Source organism: Callorhinus ursinus, unplaced genomic scaffold, assembly GCF_003265705.2.
Source record: "Callorhinus ursinus isolate GAN/ISIS: 27379988/994484 unplaced genomic scaffold, GSC_fseal_2.0 scaffold16, whole genome shotgun sequence".
In the NCBI taxonomy this organism is placed as follows: domain Eukaryota; kingdom Metazoa; phylum Chordata; class Mammalia; order Carnivora; family Otariidae; genus Callorhinus; species Callorhinus ursinus.
In genome coordinates this window covers 15,546,415-15,567,043 of record NW_027397078.1, presented here as the reverse complement: position 1 = coordinate 15,567,043, position 20,629 = coordinate 15,546,415, and the positions used below count along the sequence as shown (strand labels likewise).

Below are 20,629 nucleotides of genomic sequence, written 5' to 3'. Positions count from 1 at the left end.
TTTTTTTTTTGAATTTTTCTTTTTCCCATTTTCAACCAACATCTTATCAATCCCTTTTTGAAAAAAAAAAAACATTTTTATTTTTCATTTTTAGAGACATATTCTATCCCTTCATAGAAAATACCCTTATTTTTGGCATATATATATATATAAATTGTTCTCTCTTGAAAATTTTGATATACACTTTCTTCTAACAGATCAAAATATACCTAAATCACTAGTGTATGGCTTTGTTCTAGTCTCCTGCCTGATCACATTCTCTCCCTTTTTTTCCTTTTTCTTTTTTTAAATCTTCTTTGTTTTTTCAAACAACTTCTTATCAATCCCTTTTATAAAAACTTTTATAATTTTCATCTTTACAGTCATCTTCCATCCCTTCATTGTATCAACCCTTATTTTGTACATATATAAGTCTTTCTTTAAAATTTTAGGAGGCACTTTCTTCTAATAGACCAAAATACACCCAAAATCTAGTGTGTGGCACTGATCTATGCACTAACCTGATCATATTTGATCATATTCTGTTTTTTTTTGTTTTTTTCTGTTTTTGTTTGTTTTTATCGTTTTCTTTTTCTTTTTCTCTTTCTTTTTCTTTCTTTACCTTTCTTTTCCCCTGGTTTCAGGTCTTTTCTGATTTGTTTGGAGGATACTTGCGGGGGACGTTGTTAACCTCTTAGCATTTTGTTCTCTCATTCATCTATTCTCCTCTGGACAAAATGACAAGATGAAAAAAATCACCTAAGCAAAAAGAACAAGAGGTAGTACCGTCTGCCAGGGACCTACTCAATACAAAAATTAGTACGATGTTGGATCTAGAGTTCAGAATCATGATTTTCAAGATACTAGCTGGGCTTGAAAAAAGCATGGAAGTTATGAGAGAAACCCTTCCTGGAGAAATAAAAGAACTAAAATATAACCAAGTCGAAATCAAAAAGGCTATTAATGAAGTGCAATCAAAAATGGGGGCACTAACTGCTAGGATAAATGAGGCTGAAGAGAGAATCAGCGATATAGAAGACAAATGATGGAAAATAAAGAAGCTGAGAAAAGGAGAGATAAACAACTACAGGATCACGAGGGCAGAATTCGAGAGATAAGCGATACCATAAGACGAAACAACATTAGAATAATTGGGATCCCCGAAAGAAGAAGAAAGAGAGAAGAGGGGCAGAAGGTATATTGGAGCAAATTATAACAGAGAACTTCCCTAATGTGGGGAAGGAAACAGGCATCAAAATCCAGGAGGCACAGAGAACCCCTCTCAAAATCAATAAAAATAGGTCAACACCCCGACATCTAATAGTAAAACTTACGAGTCTCGGAGACAAAGAGAAAATCCTGAAAGCAGCTTGGGAGAAGAGATATGTAACCTATAATGGTAGAAACATTAGACTGGCAACAGACCTATCCACAGAGACCTGGCAGGCCGGAAAGGACTGGCAGGATATCTTCAGAGCACTAAACGAGAAAAATATTCAGCCAAGAATACTATATCCAGCTAGGCTGTCACTGAAAATTGAAGGAGAGATAAAAAGCTTCAAGGACAAACAAAAACTAAAGGAATTTGCAAACACGAAACCAGCCCTACAAGAAATACTGAAAGGGGTCCTCTAAGCAAAGAGAGAGCCTAAAAGCAGCATAGACCAGAAAGGAACACAGACAATGTACAGTAACAGTCAACTTACAGGCAATACAATGGCACTAAATTGATATCTTTCAATATTACCCTGAATGTAAATGGGCTAAATGCCCCAATCAAAAGACATAGGCTATCAGATTGGATTAAAAAACAAGACCCATTGATATGCTGTCTGCAAGAGACTCATTTTGGACCCAAAGGCACCCCCAGATTGAAAGTCAGGGGGTAGAAAACCATTTACCATGCTAATGGACACCAAAAGAAAGCTAGGGTTGCAATCCTCATATCAGACAAAGAGATTTTAAAGCAAAGACTGTAATAAGAGATGAAGAAGGACACTATATCCTACTTAAAGTGTCTCTCCAACAAGAAGATCTAACAATTGTAAATATCTATGCCCCTAACATGGGAGCAGCCAATTATATAAGGCAATTAATAACAAAAGCAAAGAAACACATTGACAACAATACAATAATAGTGGGGGACTTTTAACACCCCCATGACTGAAATGGACAGATCATCTAAGCAAAAGATCAACAAGGAAATAAAGACTTTAAACGAAACACTGAACCAAATGGACTTCGCAGACATATTCAGAACATTCCATCCCAAAGCAACGGAATACACATTCTTCTCTAGTGCCCATGGAACATTCTCCAGAATAGATCACATCCTAGGTCACAAATCAGGTCTCAAGTGATACCAAAAGACTGGGATTATTCCCTGCATATTTTCAGACCACTGTGCTTTGAAACTAGAACACAATCACAAGAGGAAAGTCAGAAAGAACTCAAATACATGGAGGCTAAAGAGCATCCTACTAAAGAATGAATGGGTCAACCAGGAAATTAAAGAAGAATTTAAAAAAATTCATGGAAACCAAAGAAAATGAAAACACAACTGTTCAAAATCTTTGGGATACAGCAAAGGCAGTCCTGAGAGGAAAGTATATACCAATACAAGCCTTTCTCAAGAAACGAGAAAGGTCTCAAATACACAACCTAACCCGACACCTAAAGGAGCTAGAGAAAAAACAGCAATTAAAGCCTAAACCCAGCAGGAGAAGAGAAATAATAAAGATCAGAGCAGAAATCAATGAAATAGAAACCAAAAGAACAGTAGAACAGATCAACGAAACTAGGAGCTGGTTCTTTGAAAGAATTAACAAGATTAATAAACCGCTGGCCAGACTTATCAAAAAGAAAAGAGAAAGGACTCAAATCAACAAAATCATGAATGAAAGAGGAGAGATCACAACCAACACCCAAGAAATACAAACAATTATAAGAACATATTATGAGCAACTCTATGCCAGCAAATTAGATAACCTGGAAGAAATGGGTGCATTCCTAGACATGTATCAACTACCAAAATTGAACCAGGAAGAAATAGAAAACCTAAACAGACCTATAACCACTAAGGAAATTGAAGCAGTCATCAAAAATCTCCCAACAAACAAAAGCCCAGGGCCAGATGGCTTCCCAGGGGAATTCTATCAAACATTTAAAAAGATTTAATACCTATTCTCCTGAAACTGTTCCAAAAAACAGAAATGGAAGGAAAACTTCCAAACTCATTTTATGAGGCCACCATTACCTTGGTCCCAAAACTACACAAAGACCCCATAAAAAGGAGAATTGCAGACCAATATCCTTGATGAACATGGATGCAAAAATTCTCACCAAAATACTAGCCAATAGGATCCAACAGTACATTAAAAGGATTATTCACCATGACCAAGTGGGATTTATCCCTGGGCTGCAAGGTTGGTTCAACATCCGCAAATCAATCAACGTGATACAATATATTAACAAAAGAAAGAACAAGAAACCTATGATCCGTGCAATTGATCCAGAAAAAGCATTTGAAAAAGAATAGCATCCTTTCTTGATCAAAACTCTTCAGAGTATAGGGATAGAGGGTACATACCTCAATATCATAAAAGCCATCTATGAAAAACCTACAGCGAATATCATTCTCAATGGGGAAAAGCTGAGAGCTTTTCCCCTAAGGTCAGTAACGCGGCAGGGATGTCCAGTATCACCAATTCTATTCAACATAGTATTAGAAGTCCTTGCCACAGCAATCAGACAACAAAAAGAAATCAAAGGCATCCAAATCGGCAAAGAGGAAGTCAAACTCTCACTCTTTGCAGATGATATGATACTTTATGTGGAAAATCCAAAAGACTCCACCCCAAAACTGCTAGAACTCATACAGGAATTTAGTCAAGTGGCAGGATATAAAATCAATGCACAGAAATCAGTGGCATTCCTATACACCAACAACAAGAGAGAAGAGAGACAAATTAAGGAGTCGATCCCACTTACAATCACACCCAAAACCATAAGATACCTGGGAATAAATCTAACCAAAGAGGCAAAGGATCTGTACTCAGAAAACTATGAAATACTCATGAAAGAAATTGAAGAAGACACAAAGAAATGGAAAAAAAGTTCCATGCTCATGGATTGGAAGAACAAACATTGTGAAGATGTCAATGCTACCTAGAGCAATCGACACATTCAATGCAATCCCCATGAATATACCATCCACTTTTTTCAAAGAAATGGAACAAATAATCCTAAAATTTGTATGGAACCAGAAGAGACCCCGAATAGCCAGAGGAATGTTGAAAAAGAAAAGCAATGCTGGCGGCATCAGAATTCCGGACTTCCAACTCTATTACAAAGCTGTCATCATCAAGACAGTATGGTACTGACACAAAAACTGACACATAGATCAATGGAACAGAATCGAGAGCCCAGAAATGGACCCTCAACTCTATGGTCAACTCATCTTTGACAAAGCAGGAAAGAATGTCCAATGGCAAAAAGACAGTCTCTTCAACAAATGGTGTTGGGAAAATTGGACAGCCACATGCAGATGAATGAAACTGGACCATTTCCTTACACCACACACAAAAATAGACTCCAAATGGTTGAAAGACCTAAATGTGAGACAGAAGTCCATCAAAATCCTAAAGGAGAACACAGGCAGCAACCTCTTCGACCTCAGCCGCAGCAACTTCTTCCTAGAAACATCGCCAAAGGCAAGGGAAGCAAGGGCAAAAATGAACTATTGGGATTTCATCAAGATAAAAAGCTTTTGCACAGCAAAAGAAACAGTCCACAAAACCAAAAGACAACCGACACAATGGGAGAAAATATTTGCAAATGACATCTCAGATAAAGGGCTAGTATCCAAAATCTATAAAGAACTTATCAAACTCAACACCCAAAGAACAAATGATCCAATCAAGAAATGGGCAGACGACATGAACAGACATTTCTGCAAAGAAGACATCCAAATGGCCAAGAGACACATGAAAAAGTGCTCAACATCGCTCGGCATCAGGGAAATCCAAATCAAAACCTCAATGAGATACCACCTCACACCAGTCAGAATGGCTACAATTAAGAAGTCAGGAAACGACAGATGTTGGCGGGGATGCGGAGAAAGGGGAACCCTCCTACACTGTTGATGGGAATGCAAGCCGGTGCAACCACTCTGGAAAACATGGAGGTTCCTCAAACAGTTGAAAATAGAGCTACCATACGACCCAGCAATTGTACTACTGAGTATTTACCACAAAGATTCAAATGTAGGAATCTGAAGGGGTACGTGCACCCCGATGTTTGTAGCAGCAATGTCCACAATAGCCAAACTGTGGAAACAGCCAAGATGTGCATCGACAGATGAATGGATAAAGAAGTAGTGGTATATATACACAATGGAATATTATGCAGCCATCAAAAGGAATGAAATATTGGCATTTGCAATGACGTGGATGGACCTGGAGGGTGTTATGCTGAGTGAAATAAGTCAATCAGAGAAAGACATGTATCATATGACCTCACTGATATGAGGAATTCTTAATCTCACGAAACAAACTGAGGTTTGCTGGAGTGGTGGGGGGGTGGGAGAGATGGGGTGGCTGGTGATAGACACTGGGGAGAGTATGTGCTATGGCGAGTGCTGTGAATTGTGCAAGACTGTTGAACCACAGATCTGTACCTCTGAAACAAATAATGCAATATATTTTAAGAAAAAAAAAAAGAAGATTGCAGGATGGGAAGAATGAAGGGGGAAAATCAGAGGGGAAGACCAACCATAAGAGATGATGGACACTGAAAAACAAACTGAGGGTTCTAGAGGGGAGGGGCGTGGGTGGATGGTTTAGGCTGGTGATGGGTTTTAAGGAGGGCATGTTCTGCATGGAGCACTGGGTGTTATGCAGAAACAGTGAATCATGGAACACTACATCCAAAACTAATGATGGAATGTATGGTGATTAACATAACAATAAAAAACTAAAAAAAAAGATTTCTTTATTTTAGGGATGCCTGGGTGCCTCAGTCAGTGAAGTGTCTACCTTCGGCTCAGGTCATGACCCCAGGGTCCTGGGATCGAGTCCTGCATTGGACTCCCTGCTCAGCAGGAAGCCTGCTTCTTCCTCTCTCACTCCCCTTGATTGTGTTCCCTCTCTCACTTTCTCTCTCTGTCAAATAAATAGATAAAATCTTAAAAAAAAATTATTTAAGAGAGAGAGTATGAGCAAGTGAGTGTGTAGGGACGGGCAGAGGGAGTGGGATACAGAAACCCAAGCCAACTCCAAGCTGAATGAGGAGCCCCACCTACGTCTTAATACCACATCCCCAAGATCTCAACCTAAGTTTCAACCTAGAATCTGAGGCCCAACCAACGGTGGCACCCAGGTGCCCCTATGAAGTTAAATCATGCTCTTCAGGAACAAGGTAGGTCTTCCCCTTGATTTTCTTTTGAGTCTTTAAGGAGAGTTTTAAATACAGATTTTGAAAATTTCTTGTTAAATGTGTTTCTTGTTTTTGGTGTTGTAAATGCGTATGTCCAATCCATAATATCTTCTAGCTCATTAGCATTTATATACGTCATGTCTATTGATTTTGCATGTTAATTTCATATTCTGCTAACTTACTAAATTATTTTGCTGTTTGCATTGGTTTCTGTGTCTGTTATTGTTATTATTTCTTTGTAACTTTTTAGATAAACAGTCATATCTGCAAATTGTGATAATGTTACCTCTTCTTCCAACTGTTTTGCCTTAAATTGATTTTTCTTGTCTGGTCTTGATGGCTAATACTTCCAACACAATGTTAAGTAATGGTCAAGACAGCTGGAGCATTCTTATATTTTTCCTATCTTTGGCCAGAATTCATTAAATGTGTCTTCATTAAGTAATTTGCTGACTTGTGGACTAAACATATATACATAGTATAACATGTTAGCAGAAGCAGATAATGATTCTTTTTTTAATTAATTATTTTTATCAGAAAAGGGGAGTTAACTTTATCAAACGTTAGTATCTCAACTTAAACAGAAAATTAGGATCATTGGATAATTTGAGAAATGACTTTGAAAATGAGGATTCCCCAAAATAAAACAAATAACAAACAAGAAAAAGGACCTTAGAAAACATCAACAGTGCAAGAACCAGAGGAGGATTGTGGGAGAATTAGAATGAAAATCCACAGGAAGTAAGAGAAGTGGCTGCATTTTCTGAAACAAGATCATGGGGATATAAAAAAATGATCAAAAAAGAAGAGTAGAATTAAAAATATTTTATGACATACCTCAAAAATTTCTCTCTCATGAGTCCTTTCTTAGGAAGCTATGGGAGGTTATACTCTACTAAAAACAAGAGAGCAAACCAAGGAAGATGATGATACAGGATCTACGATGCTAGAGGTCAAACACCAAAGAGAAGTAGAGAGAGATCTGTAGGGAGTCGCTGTGTTGTCAGGGTTACGGACAAGCATTCTAGAGGGTAGGAGGTGTAACAGGCTTGAGTTCTCATCTTAAATTTAACTCCTAGGACATCTGACAATGATAGTCACGTCATCTTCTTGATGCTTTCTGCCCTTCTTTGACTCTTTTTTTTTGACTTACACTGTAAATACTGCTGCTGTCCATGGCCCCCATGCTCTACCTGAGGTGCCTCATCTATTTCTCTAGTCACCAGCCCTAACAAACTTAATAGTAAAGCTGTGTTTTCAAGCCAGATATATATATATTTTGACACATTGCAAGTTAAATCCATTCAATTCCCAAACCCCATTAAGTAAAACATTATAAAACCAAACTCCATCAGCTCCCATACCCCACTCAGCAAAATAAAAACCAGTCAGACGAACACCAGCCTCAAGCTTCTCACAGGGATTCAATACCTCTTGTCCTCAAAAGAATATTAATGATAATAGCCAACACTAATTGAGTGTTTACCACACACCAGGTATAATTCTATGTGTTGTGCATGCAGAATATCTTTTAATCTTTTAAATAAATATTTAATGGGGAAGTTGAGGCTTATGAATGTTTAGTAATTCACTTAAGTTTACACATACCAAGTGGTGAATTGGGAATTAAAATTCAGGCTACTGAATCCAGTATTTGCCCTGATACTGATTTCCTGAATGCCTCACAACCAAATTAAACAAAACATTTGAATATCTAACAACAAAGTGATCAGCAGCCACCAAACATACCTCTCTCTTCTTTCTTTTTCAGTTCCTATCCCAATTTAAGGTATCTATATCTGTCTAGTGTCCTGGGATACTATCTTGACCCCATCAGATTCCTTCCTGATTCCGCTTTTCCTATCATTAACAAACCCTTATTGTTTCCATCTATCAAACTGGGTCTTTGTTTATATCATCTTGGCCTCGTATCAGGATTCTGCCATGGCTTGGTGGATAGGTTCAGGAAGCACTTGGAAATGCAGATCTTGAATTCAGTGTTACAGATGCATATTTGGAAGTTATATACTCAAAAATGAATTCCTGAATGCTTCCGAAGCATCAAGCCCAGTGTTAAGCCCTGGATAGAAATGATATTTGAAGACATGAAAGAACATAAAGGAGAAAGTGTTCACAGAAGAAAGGACTGAGATAGTGGCCAGTATGACCAACTTTGGTTTCAATTCCTCTCTCCCTTTCTTCCTTCCTTATTTCCATTCCTTCAGTAAATATTTATTGAATATCATTGTACATCAGGGTGTATAATCTGCTCTGAGTATACAGTAATGACTGAGTCAAAGTTAATAGATGTAAAATAAATGTAAACAATAATTATAATGCAGTTGACATAGGTTCTACATAATAAAGGCTTTGAAGAAGGAAACTATTGGCAAATCAAGCTTATCTCCATTGATTTCTGGCCATCCAACCTAGATCATGAGAGATACAAAGATCAAGTTAGTTCCAACAAAAATGTACTCGATTTACACACACATTCTTCTCTCTCTCACAAGCAGGCACAGATGTGCATGCGTGCAGACACACACACATACACACAGTGATAAAGGGACTTTATATCTTCTCTTAAAATTTTTTCTTAAAACTTAAGATAACTTTTTAATTTTTGACCTTGAAGTTAGTTTCAGGAACTAAAAATAAATACCTTTTTTAAGATTTATTTATTCATTTTAGATAGAGAGAGAGCGGGAGTTGGGGGACAGGAGAGAAAAGACAGAGGGAGAGGGAGAGATTGGACCTCAAGCAGAATCCCCTCTGAGTGAAGAGCCTGACATGGAGCTCAATTCCAGGACCCGGAGATCATGACCTGAGCCGAAACCAAGAATCTGCTGCTTAACTGACTTAGCCACCCAGGCACCCCTGTGTACTCTTTCCATGATAAAACACTAAAACAAAATTCTTTTCCATGAATTCTTATGGGAAATTTACCTGTACTTTCCTACCAAACCCTGTATTTCAATAGTCTTTCTTACTCCTGTAAGTAGCCATCCCATCCTGCTTGATGTTCAGGTTAAACTGTTTAATTTTTTTAAACTATTTTTCCTCACTCTCTCAGTCTCCATATCTAGTCCATCTGTAAATTTTACTACCTGTACTTTCCAAACTATGGCCATTTCCCTTCAGGTCCATGGCTACCAACTTGGTTCTAGCTTCCCCCACACACCCAACCCGGATTATGACATCATCCTCTAGCTCACCTCTCAAATTCCACGTTTACATCCTACATTATAAGTTACATTGCTTCCAGTCACTCCTTAAAACAGTCTCCTAACCTACCAGGAAGCCAAAGTCCTTACAGTGGTCAATAGGTTCTACCTAATTTGTCCCACCGCAGTACCATCTCACCTGTAATTCATAGTACTCATCCCCAGTCACTCTAAACCAGGCACCCTGGTGTCCCTGGAACACATGATCCCTCAGCAGGACTTCTGTACATGTTCTTTCTGCCTGGAATTTTGTTTTTCTTCCCTCAGGTTTCTTATATGTCCCTTTAGAGAGGTTTTCTCAGATTCCATTACACAAAATAGCACCCACCTTATTCCTCTTAGCATCCATCCATCACTATTTGAAATTCTATATTCTAAGTTTCAGAGAGAGAAAACAAGTTGACAAATAAGTACAGAGAATGTCGAAGAGTTTGCTAAATGTTTCCTTGTTCAGTTTCACTCATCTGGATCATAGGGCTATATGATTACAGGGACATTTTTCTCTCTACTGCCATGTTTAAAAATCTAGAGCACCTGACCTGTAATATGTGCTCAATAAATAATAAGTTAATGAATGTAGGCTTTCTGTGTATTTCTGTCAAAACATGTGTCCTTAAATATAAATGACTTTTTAAATGAAGGATAAGAACTTAATGCATAGACATAATATTAAAAATATTTATTCACTGCCTGACATAATAGCTGTAGAAAATTTTAATAATAAGAACAAGTTCTAACTGGGAACCTCCAAGTTCTTGGGCTCCCCTGCTAGACCTATGGAATCAGAAACTCTAGCTATGAGTCCCAGCAATCTGTTTTAGCAAGCCCTCTAGGTGATTCTGATGCATTGTGCTAATGAGTATGCATGATATCAAACAACTACCAAAAAATGTAACCCACTTGCATCTTCATTTTAGATCCACATGTCTATTCCCTAAGTGTAAAGTGTAGGCTTCATATTCAATTTTGCAGGAAGGATTAGTGGTTGTAGGGCAGTCTAATTGTTCTATCATTGGCTATTGTTTTAGAAGTAAACATTTTTCAACCAGAGGTCGAATATAAACATGATTAAACCAATATCTCACTGTTGGCCCAACCCGCCCCAGCAACAATGCAATTATTCAGGAATGGCTTCATGTTCTCTCACCTCCTCCATTCTCCACTCACACAGATCTCCTTGGCCACTCACGACCTGATAGGTCAAGCTTCCTCAATTGTTCCATATTTTTACATACAATTATTAATGCCTTTATCTCCCTTTAATTTGTCATTGTGTGGACAACTTCAGATTAAATGTCACCTCTTCAAAAAGCTGTCACTCTCTCTAAGCAATTAGTCATTCTTTCTTCTGTTTCCATGACATGTGTATTATATTAAAGGCCATATTTATTTGTTTATATAATTGTTTCTTCCCTCAGATGATAATATTTTAGAGAAGAAAAACCATGTTGTATTGTGCCTCTTACAGTATATACGACTATGCCTGCCACATAGTTGGCACTCAATAGATATTTGTTGACTCTTGGAAGGTTAGTTTAGCAACCATATACCTCTGGTGGGATGGTACCAGAGTGCCAACTATTCTTCCTGAAATTAAAATAAATCATGAAATTCAATATATGTTGTCTTGCTAGAAAGTTATGCTGAGCCCTAAGACAGAATAAATCAGATAACTAATGCATTTGCTTGTCAGCTACAGAATTTTTTTTTCCCTAGGAACAATCATGCTAATTGGTAAATATTTACATTTTCCGGCTAAATATGCTTGCTACTGAGACCATTCTATACTATATAGGTATAGTAATCAACAATTCCAATTTTCTCATAAGATATTTCAGAACACAGTAGCTTAAAGAGCAAAACATATATACCTTCTAAAACTACCTAGTTATTAAGAGCTCAGTAACAGTGGGTTAACCAAATACATATTTCTAAGAAAGATCTACAAAATAAACAATAAATTATTTGTCTTTCATTAAAAATAGTGAGACTTATCACAATCCAATTTTCCTTTCACTAACTGAATGATATTCTTTGTTACTTGGGTACTTTGCAAAGATTAGATTCAAGAAAACATTCAACGGAATGGTTCTCAGTGGATTAGACCATTAGCATAATTATCTAAATTACAGACACAGACACATCATTCTAGAAGTCATCTTAACATCTAGCATAAATGTTAGGGAGTCCACAATGCCAGTAGGGCAGTAGTTCATATTTCTCACAAAATTATTTAAATAAACATTTAAATTCTCTCTTACATACAATAATTTGTGATTAGTAGAAATAAAAATTACTATTAAGAAATAAAATTACTCACAATTTAGATAATTATATTGATAACTAGATTACTTCACTCACCAAAACTCAGCATGTACATGTAGTAACATTTAATGTTTTGGAAATCATTTGGAAACAATTAAAAACCTTTCTCAACAATGGTTGAGTTTTGGGGTTACTAAACATTTAAGGTAGATTATAAAGCATCTGTTGGTATTGCAATCATTAAACACTTTCCATTCTCAAGTTTTCAATGTCCTCATATCCCCTCAACATTTCTCACAAAACTTACCAATTTTGGGATGAATCCTGTGAAAAATGCAGCATTTTGTAGATGGAGTATTCGTCACAATAGTAACGGATACGGAAATGTCATGGGTTTTAGAGTCTAATTTCCTGGGTTTCACCTTCATCTCTTCCATTTACCATGAGCAAGCTACCTACACTCACATTTAGCTCATCTTGAATACTATCTCACAAAGTCACTAGAGCAACTAAACATAAAAATATAATCCAAGGGTAAGCGGCACCTGGGTGGCTCAGTTGGTTAAGTGACTGCCTTCAGCTCAGGTCATGATCCCAGGGTCCTGGGAGTGAGCCGTGCATCGGACTCCCTGCTCGGCGGGAAGCCTGCTTCTCCCTCTCCCAATCCCCCTGCTTGTGTTCCCTCTCTCGCTGTCTCTCTCTGTCAATTAAATAATAAAATCTTTTAAAAATAAAAATTAAAAAAAAATCCAAGGGTAATTAATATGAGAATATATAAGAAGAAAAAAGTTCTGAATCTTCATGATTTCTGAAATGAGGATGTCTATAGTTCTCTGTACCAATATTCAACTCACCAAAACAACTGCACCAATAATTCAACTCTTACCAAAGCCTTGTATGGGCTGTGTTGGGGCTCAGGGAAGGTTTCCCTAAGATATACCATGGTGGCATATAGTTATTTTGAATTAAAGCTACTTAAGAAAGAATGAGAGCAAGAACACTCTGACTTTCCTTTGTCCCCTGAAAGCAGGAAATAAATCTCTCATGTAAAAGTTATCTTCCCTGTACCAAGAGGTAAAGAGATGTTCTTACCATCAGAGACAGGGAATTCAAGGCTAAAGATAGTCAAACTTTGGAAAGAGCCAAGATGTCCATCAACAGATGAATGGATAAAGAAGATGTGGTATATATATACAATGGAATATTATGCAGCCATAAAAAACACAAAATCTTGCCATTTGCACTGACGTGGACGGAACTAGAGGGTATTATGCTAAGCGAAATAAGTCAATCAGAGGAAGACATGTATCATATGATCTCACTGATATGAGGAATTCTTAATCTCAGGAAACAAACTGAGGGTTGCTGGAATGGTGGGGGGTGGGAAGCATGGGGTGGCTGGGTGATAGACATTGGGGAAGGTATGTGCTATGGTGAGCGCTGTGAATTGTGTAAGACTGATGAATCACGGACCTGCACCTCTGAAACAAATAATACACTGTATGTTAAAAAAAAAAAAAAGATAGTAGGAAGGGAAAAATGGGGGGGGAATCGGAGGGGGAGACAGACCATGAGAGACTGTGGATTCTGAGAAACAAAATGAGGGTTTTAGAGGGGAGGGGGGTGGGGGGATGGGTTAGCCCGGTGATGGGTATTAAGGAGGGCATGTACTGCATGGAGCACTGGATGTTATTCGCAAACAATGAATCATGGAACACTACATCAAAAACTAATGATGTAATGCATGGTGACTAACATAACATAATAAAATTAAATTAAAAGAAAAAAGAAGCTATATAAACAAGAGGCTATATAAATAAACCTTGTTACTTTTACTAATTTACTACCTCAGCCCCAATTCTGTAGAATTCCTTACCAATTGAAGCTCCCAAACATGGGTTATCATTATCCTGTCAGTTCCTTTGTCTAAAATGTATAAAAGCTGCAGGCCTTGGTCATTTCTTTGGATCTCAGTTTTATCATTGGTCTTCCTTGTGCATGTAATTTACCTTTGTGTTTTTTCTCCTGTTAATTTGTCTCATATCAATTTAATTCTTAGACCAGCCAGAAGAACACTGAAGGTCAAAGGAAAATTTTCTCCCCACTAGCTGCTTATCATGATCCAGAGATATAGTGCACTGCCCTTCATCTTCTATAGTAATCTAATTCTTTCTGGTATCAAATAGTAGGGAGAAACAGGAAGCCAGGGGCAGAATGGTGATTTTATATATACGATGACCCTCCCATGACACAACAGTTCTCATCTATCACCTCTGTTAAATCAAGCTCTTTGAGTAGAAGTCCTATATAAATTTGTTAGTTGTATGTAAGTTTCAAACTGACACAGAGGAAATGTATATATACTATTAACTCTATCACTGAAACAATGTTTTGCGTCTAAGTCTCATTATCTTCCTTTTGCATAATGAAACTGTTCGATTCATTTTAAACTGAGTGTATGTCTATGCCTGTTTGTGTGTATGTGTGTGTGGGAGCATGGATTGGCATAGAGAATGTAGCAGGACAATAAAATATAAATAAATGTTCTATCCTCCCTGTTCTATCCAAAGAAAGCAGCCAAAACCATGTTCAAGAAAGAAGTGAGCTGGCATCAAAGAACATTTCATAAATGTACAATTCCTTCAATTCAGCAAATATACTACCCAGTAACAAAAATGGCAATATTTTATGCTTATATTTTAATATTTATAAAGCTCTTTTAATATGTTTTCTTATAAAGTAGACATGGACATATAAGGAAAACAAGACTCAAAGAATTTTTTATTTTATGTTTACCTTTCTTTCCAAAATGAATTCAAGTGTGGATATAATGATTTCCTCTAAGGCTTCATGATACAGAGCTGTGTAAAGAAGCCTGGTTTACTGACTCACAGTTTTGGTGTTAATTTGCATGACATCATGCTTATCATGCTGGCTAGGATATAAATAATGATAAATTCTTGGGAAAAGTATGTTACACCAGTTAATTCTATCTTGTGATATCATTATCCCAAGAGGGTAAAATCTGGCTTTTTAGGTATAGGTACATATGTTGTGGCAATGAAGACACAAATGTGTTATCATATCATAGGCCCTTTTGAAGTTCATAGACAAAATTAATTATACATTTCTACTTCATTTAAATAAAATATCAAGTTGTCTGCTACTTGTGGAAGAATCATACAGAAAAGTGTAGTTAGAGTATAGAGATAAAAATAATCACCATATCCAATGTTCGATCAAAACCATCATATAACTCACTGGGAGATGCTTTAAATCTTTGAATTGATCTAATAGTAAATATTTTCCCCCACGGATTGCTTTTTCTCTAACACAAACATCAAGCAAGTTTTATGACAAAATTATTTTTGGTCATAATTTCAAGTGTACTTTCCTTAAAGAAGTTTGTGTGAATGAACTTGTGTAATTCTTCTTGTGTAAATTATATTTGTCATAAACAGTAACATTTTTTACTACAAAAATTTTTCACCAAATATCTACCAATTACACGAAAAGAATACTTACCTTGAATTAATCTTACATAACAATGGCTTTGTGTTTATGTGGAGATAAATAATGTTTGTTTATCTTTATAGAATAGATATGATAAATCATATTCTAGTGACAATTTTTGGAATTGAAGGTTAGTAGAAGACTTATTTTGAAGAAGAGATAGGGTCTATTTTAAAATGGTACCAGGAAAGTGGAAAAATCAGATGGATTTACTACAAAGGTACATTTGGCTTCCTAAGCCAAATAAAGCCACAATTAGGCTTTATTTAATCACATTTTCACCCTAAATATCCTTTATGTAATTTTACATCAAAACAGGGAACTACTTTGCAATCTCTTTTTATTTTACAAATATTATATAAATGAATGTGTGTAAGCCTCACTGTTAAACATTTTAAGTCATCCTATTCATTCTTATTATTGTGTGTGTTCCTCTTTGACTAATTTACCACACAGATGATAATTTTTCATTGCTTTTTCTTTTTTTAAAGTCTTCTTCAACACATTCTTTTTCATTCAAAAATTTTCCTCTTTCCTTAAACTTAGCATATACTTAATTTCTGTACTATTGTCCAATATGCATTTAGTATATTTAGTTAGTGCGCTGGTACTGATCATTGGGGTTACAAAGAAAACATATATTCCTGCTTTCAGTGGTTTCCAATGATCTCAGTGAAGAGTGTTTTGCTCTTTGATGATCCTTCCTTTAGAGTCTCTCGGGCAGTACAGCTTTCTTCACACAAGTTTTCAGATTCATTCTAGCCCAGAGTGCTGCCCACCCTGCTACTCCATTTAGCAATTATCCAGTAGCTCCCAAATGTGTAGGTTCCATGACATCTGAAGACTCAGCTTAAACTAATCTTGTGTCTCCTACAGGCCTGGAATTCTGCTGAATGCCATGTTATAACACAATAAATATGTGCAAAGTGACATATCTCAGCTATGTTTATCTTTTGGTATCATCAATGGGCTTAAACTGAATCAATTAGCTTTTTCTTAATTCTCAAAAGTATATACAAAAATTTAGTCATTACTTGAAGTCTTGACAAGAAAAAATCAGATAACATGGAAAATATATTTTCAGGTTTTCTAAATGAAAAATCCACACACACATATATAAATTTTATCTCTAAATACTTTTTCCTCTGTCTTTATAAACATGTATTTCTATTCCTGACACCTACTATATGCCCAAATATGAAGCTTTGGTGATTCTCCTGATCCAATTTTAATAGGCTGAGGAAGAACATTTATAAAATAAATGAAATGAGTAGAAGTTGGATTTGAAGGTGGGGATACTTACAAAAAAACAGTCAATGCACTCATGCATGTAATTATGTCTCAGCCTTTCAAATACAGGCACTCATAAGGGTAGGGAAAAATTGCTCTAAGGCAGTGCCAACAATGTATTCAAAGACAACATATCAAATTATGGTTTATATATTAGCATGTGAGTTGTGGTAAATGATACTTGAAATGTCAATGTATAGACAGTAATGACCTATTTAGATCTGTAGGAAAGAGAATTTGCAGTATTTTTCTCAGTTATATCTACACATCTTATTAAAACAAATCATTGATTTAATTCAAAGATTCAGAGTATTATGTCACATTTATTATTTCAAAAAATCTATTTATGATTCTGATTTGTCTGTATATCTGTTTGAAAGCTTCTATCTATTGCCTGTTTCGAACTCCCAAAATTAAAAAGATTTTAATGAGACCAATAGATACAGCAATTAAAACATATACATCCATCTGGTAAATATTCTGGGAATTAGGAATTCCTATTGTACATATTTATGAGTTTAGTTTTCATTTCTTCTCCTTCATTAGTGTTACAATTTTTTAAATTATTTCTACTCACTTTGTTCAAAAAAAGTTGAGATTTTTAAAATAGGTGTTCCTTTTTCTTTTTAAAGATTTTATTTATTTATTTGAGAGAGAGAGAATGAGAGATAGAGAGCACGAGAGGGAAGAGGGTCAGAGGGAGAAGCAGACTCCCCGCTGAGCAGGGAGCCCGATGTGGGACTCGATCCTGGGACTCCAGGATCATGACCTGAGCCGAAGGCAGTTGCCTAACCAACTGAGCCACCCTTCCTTTTTTATCGTCATTGTTTAAAGTTCTGTAATGGCTAATTGAATTTAATAAAAAAATAAAGTTCTGTAATAGCAATTTATTAATTGTTAATTAAGTAAATATAAATGAAATTTGCTTAGTTAAAATTCAGTAACGTAACTTGCTGATATATTAAAGACTACCTGGCAAAATTCTGCTATCAAATACCACAAACAATGGATGATACTTGAAAACCTTTTGTAATAGTAATGGGAGCACTTTTTATACTGCATCTCCCAGTGGATTGTCTTGGATTCATTACCAAAACTTTTATAAAATAAGACAGACCCATGGGGAGAGTGATCCACATATACTAAGACTGTCAGGCATTGTGGTAGGAATTTCCACATATCTTGACCCTGTTAATCCTCACAATCACATGAAATAACCATTATCAGCTATTTTTGCCTCTCTTAAAGCTTGAATATAGGGATCATATTTTATCAGCTTTTTATCTCCATTATTGGGAGTTGATTATTTAGGAAGACACTCAATATATATGTGTACACATATACATGATTGTATAAAAATGATTCACAAAGCATTTGATTTGCCCAAATTCAGAGTTAATTAAATGCAAATCCAAGTCTTCCTAACCTCAGAATGTATATAAACCTCCTTACATGGTACTCTTAATGCTAGTTTTCAAGGTAAGGATATTTTACTCTGTGTTCACATATAATTATCCAGAGTTGTGCTGTCTCTGGATTATAAATTAAGTTGCATGTGTAAAATAAATAAATATTATTAATAGTATGGGTTGATGCCTGCAGAAAAAGAGGATAAACTTCTTATCTTAAATTATTTGACACATGCCCTAAGTGATAGGGGCCAAATAGACCCAAGGCAGCTATATCAGTTTTTCCTGAACTAGGAAAGACTGAGAAGGACAAAAATATTATCACTTTCAGACAGTAAAAATTCCTCCATATCTTCTGCTAATGTGTGACATATACTAGCTACTTGGTGGAAGATTGTGGTTATAATCCTTGGATGACTGATGTAATTGAAGAAACTCACATTATCATTAAGATTCAAAGATGCATTTTGTCTAATTAAATAATCTCTCTTTACATATATTCTGCATCTTCTTCCTTAATTAAAAGTCAACATAATGTTCCCAAATTGGCACAGCGAAAACAATGACACTGTGAGAAAAAACAATATGGACATTTAAATTTACACAGGTACATAGTTCATTTTGAAAATCAGTCACTTACCTTATACCTTAAAAGAGAAGTATCAAAATATTCTTACCTTAGAAAACTGTGCATTTATCCATTTTGTGAATGTTTTCTTTTGAACATCTTCTCTTTCATCTGTAATGTAAAATTTAAAAAAGATTCAAGAGTTAAGAAGGAATTCTGAATATATTTTACAACCAAAATAACTCTCAATTATTACATATCAATGTTATTTTATATTTGGTATTAAATTCATTGATAATGAAATTAAACATAAGTGATATTGGTATTGGGCATCTAAACTAAAAATGAGATGTCTAAAATAATTGATACAGTCAAATCTATGCTCATTCAAATATTATATAAAGGCATTACAGAAAAGTAGTCTCATCTGAATAAAGGAAATATTACTTATCCTCCTATGGTGAATAGATACTCTAGCATAATCAGAAGAGCCTATTATCTGTTATTTCTTCTGAAAAAGTATTCCTGAGTTTTTCGTCTTACAGCCTTCCCAGTCCATGTAAAAATGATTTTCCCCTCTTTTGCAGTACCTCCAAACTCTAACATGGGCCCCCAGCATAACCTCCTCCCATTATAGGAGAGGTTTCCTGATGATCAGGAGCATGGTTTTGCATCCCAGAACCTAGCATTGTCTGCACAAACTAAGAGTTCAGTAAATATTTGATAAACATGCAAATGCTTTAGAGGAGGGGGGATCTTACAACTCCAAAATTTTTAGTAATTCTTTTCATCCCAAAGTCAGGAAATTTCAAATCAAAATGCAAATGACACCCTTCATGGATTACATATAAATACTCAAAGGAAAAATCTCCAAGGACTTCTTACACCAAGAGATTACAGTGAAAAATTATTAAGAAACAGCTTCACAGAATTCATGCTTCTAAAAATTATTTCTTTTTTTTTTCAAGTTGGAAATTAGTATGGAGTTAAATGGGCAGAAAAATAATCAATCTTGATTAATTGAAATCCTTTTTTAAAGCCAAAGCCTACCTTTAAATTACTGTAAATGCAATTATATTAATTAATGTTCAATAAATGAGTACATCTGAGAGAGACTTAAAATGGAGAGGTTTTATATTTTATTTACACTGAGTCAAAAGAACCCTTATGAAATGTCCTGACAAAATAACCTCATTTGCTCTCGGATTCTTTTTCAGCAGTAAATCTCAACCGCTTTTCCTAAAAATGGATGATCTGTAGTAAAGAATCATTTTCCCATGACAAATGTATCCATGTACTAAGAAAATCTGTTTATCATTAAAGCACATTATTAATCTATAAGTGGATACTCTTAAGCGATACGAAATAACAGCAGATAAATAATAAACCTAAAACTGTTCTAGAAAAGAAAATTTTATTTAGCATCACAATATACTTTCTTCTTATTTAATTGTGTGAGTCCCACAAACTATACTGCATGTGGCCAAATATCAGCATTACCCATACAGTACAGGATAAATCATAGCTACCATATGGAAGTTTTCTCTTTGTTGACAGTGTGAATCAATAAAAATAGATAGTAATAGTTTCTGAAACACATCTAGACTTTTGTTAATGTACTTCCCTAAATTCAATACTACCCTTTTGATATAATAAAATAAATAAACAGAACATTTCAAATGGTCAACTTTTTAAAAAATTTTTTTTTAAGATTTTATTTATTTATTTGAGAGAGAGAGAGAGAGGGAGAGCACAAGCAGGGCGAGTGGCAGGCAGAAGAAGAGGAGCCCAACGTGGGACTCAATCCCAGGACCCTGGGATCACTACCTGAGCTGAAGGCAGATGCTTAACCAAGTGAGCCACCCAGGCACCCCTCAAATGGTCAACTTTTAACCATTTTCATGGACTTGCTGCAGGGAGACTTGCCAGTACCTTAATTTCTCAAT

At 35.7% G+C, this 20,629-nt stretch overlaps 1 protein-coding gene across 2 annotated transcripts in view; it reads right to left on the bottom strand.

Annotated features, from left to right (window-relative positions):
• The window catches only part of DMD (dystrophin), a 2,222,747-nt gene that overhangs the window by 1,910,034 nt on the left and 292,084 nt on the right, over window positions 1–20,629 (bottom strand). For both annotated transcript variants that reach the window (XM_073901937.1, XM_025857655.2), the window contains exon 2: window positions 18,793–18,854. In XM_073901937.1, coding sequence (XP_073758038.1) covers window positions 18,793–18,854 — 62 coding nt within the window. The remainder of the gene's footprint in view (window positions 1–18,792; window positions 18,855–20,629) is intronic.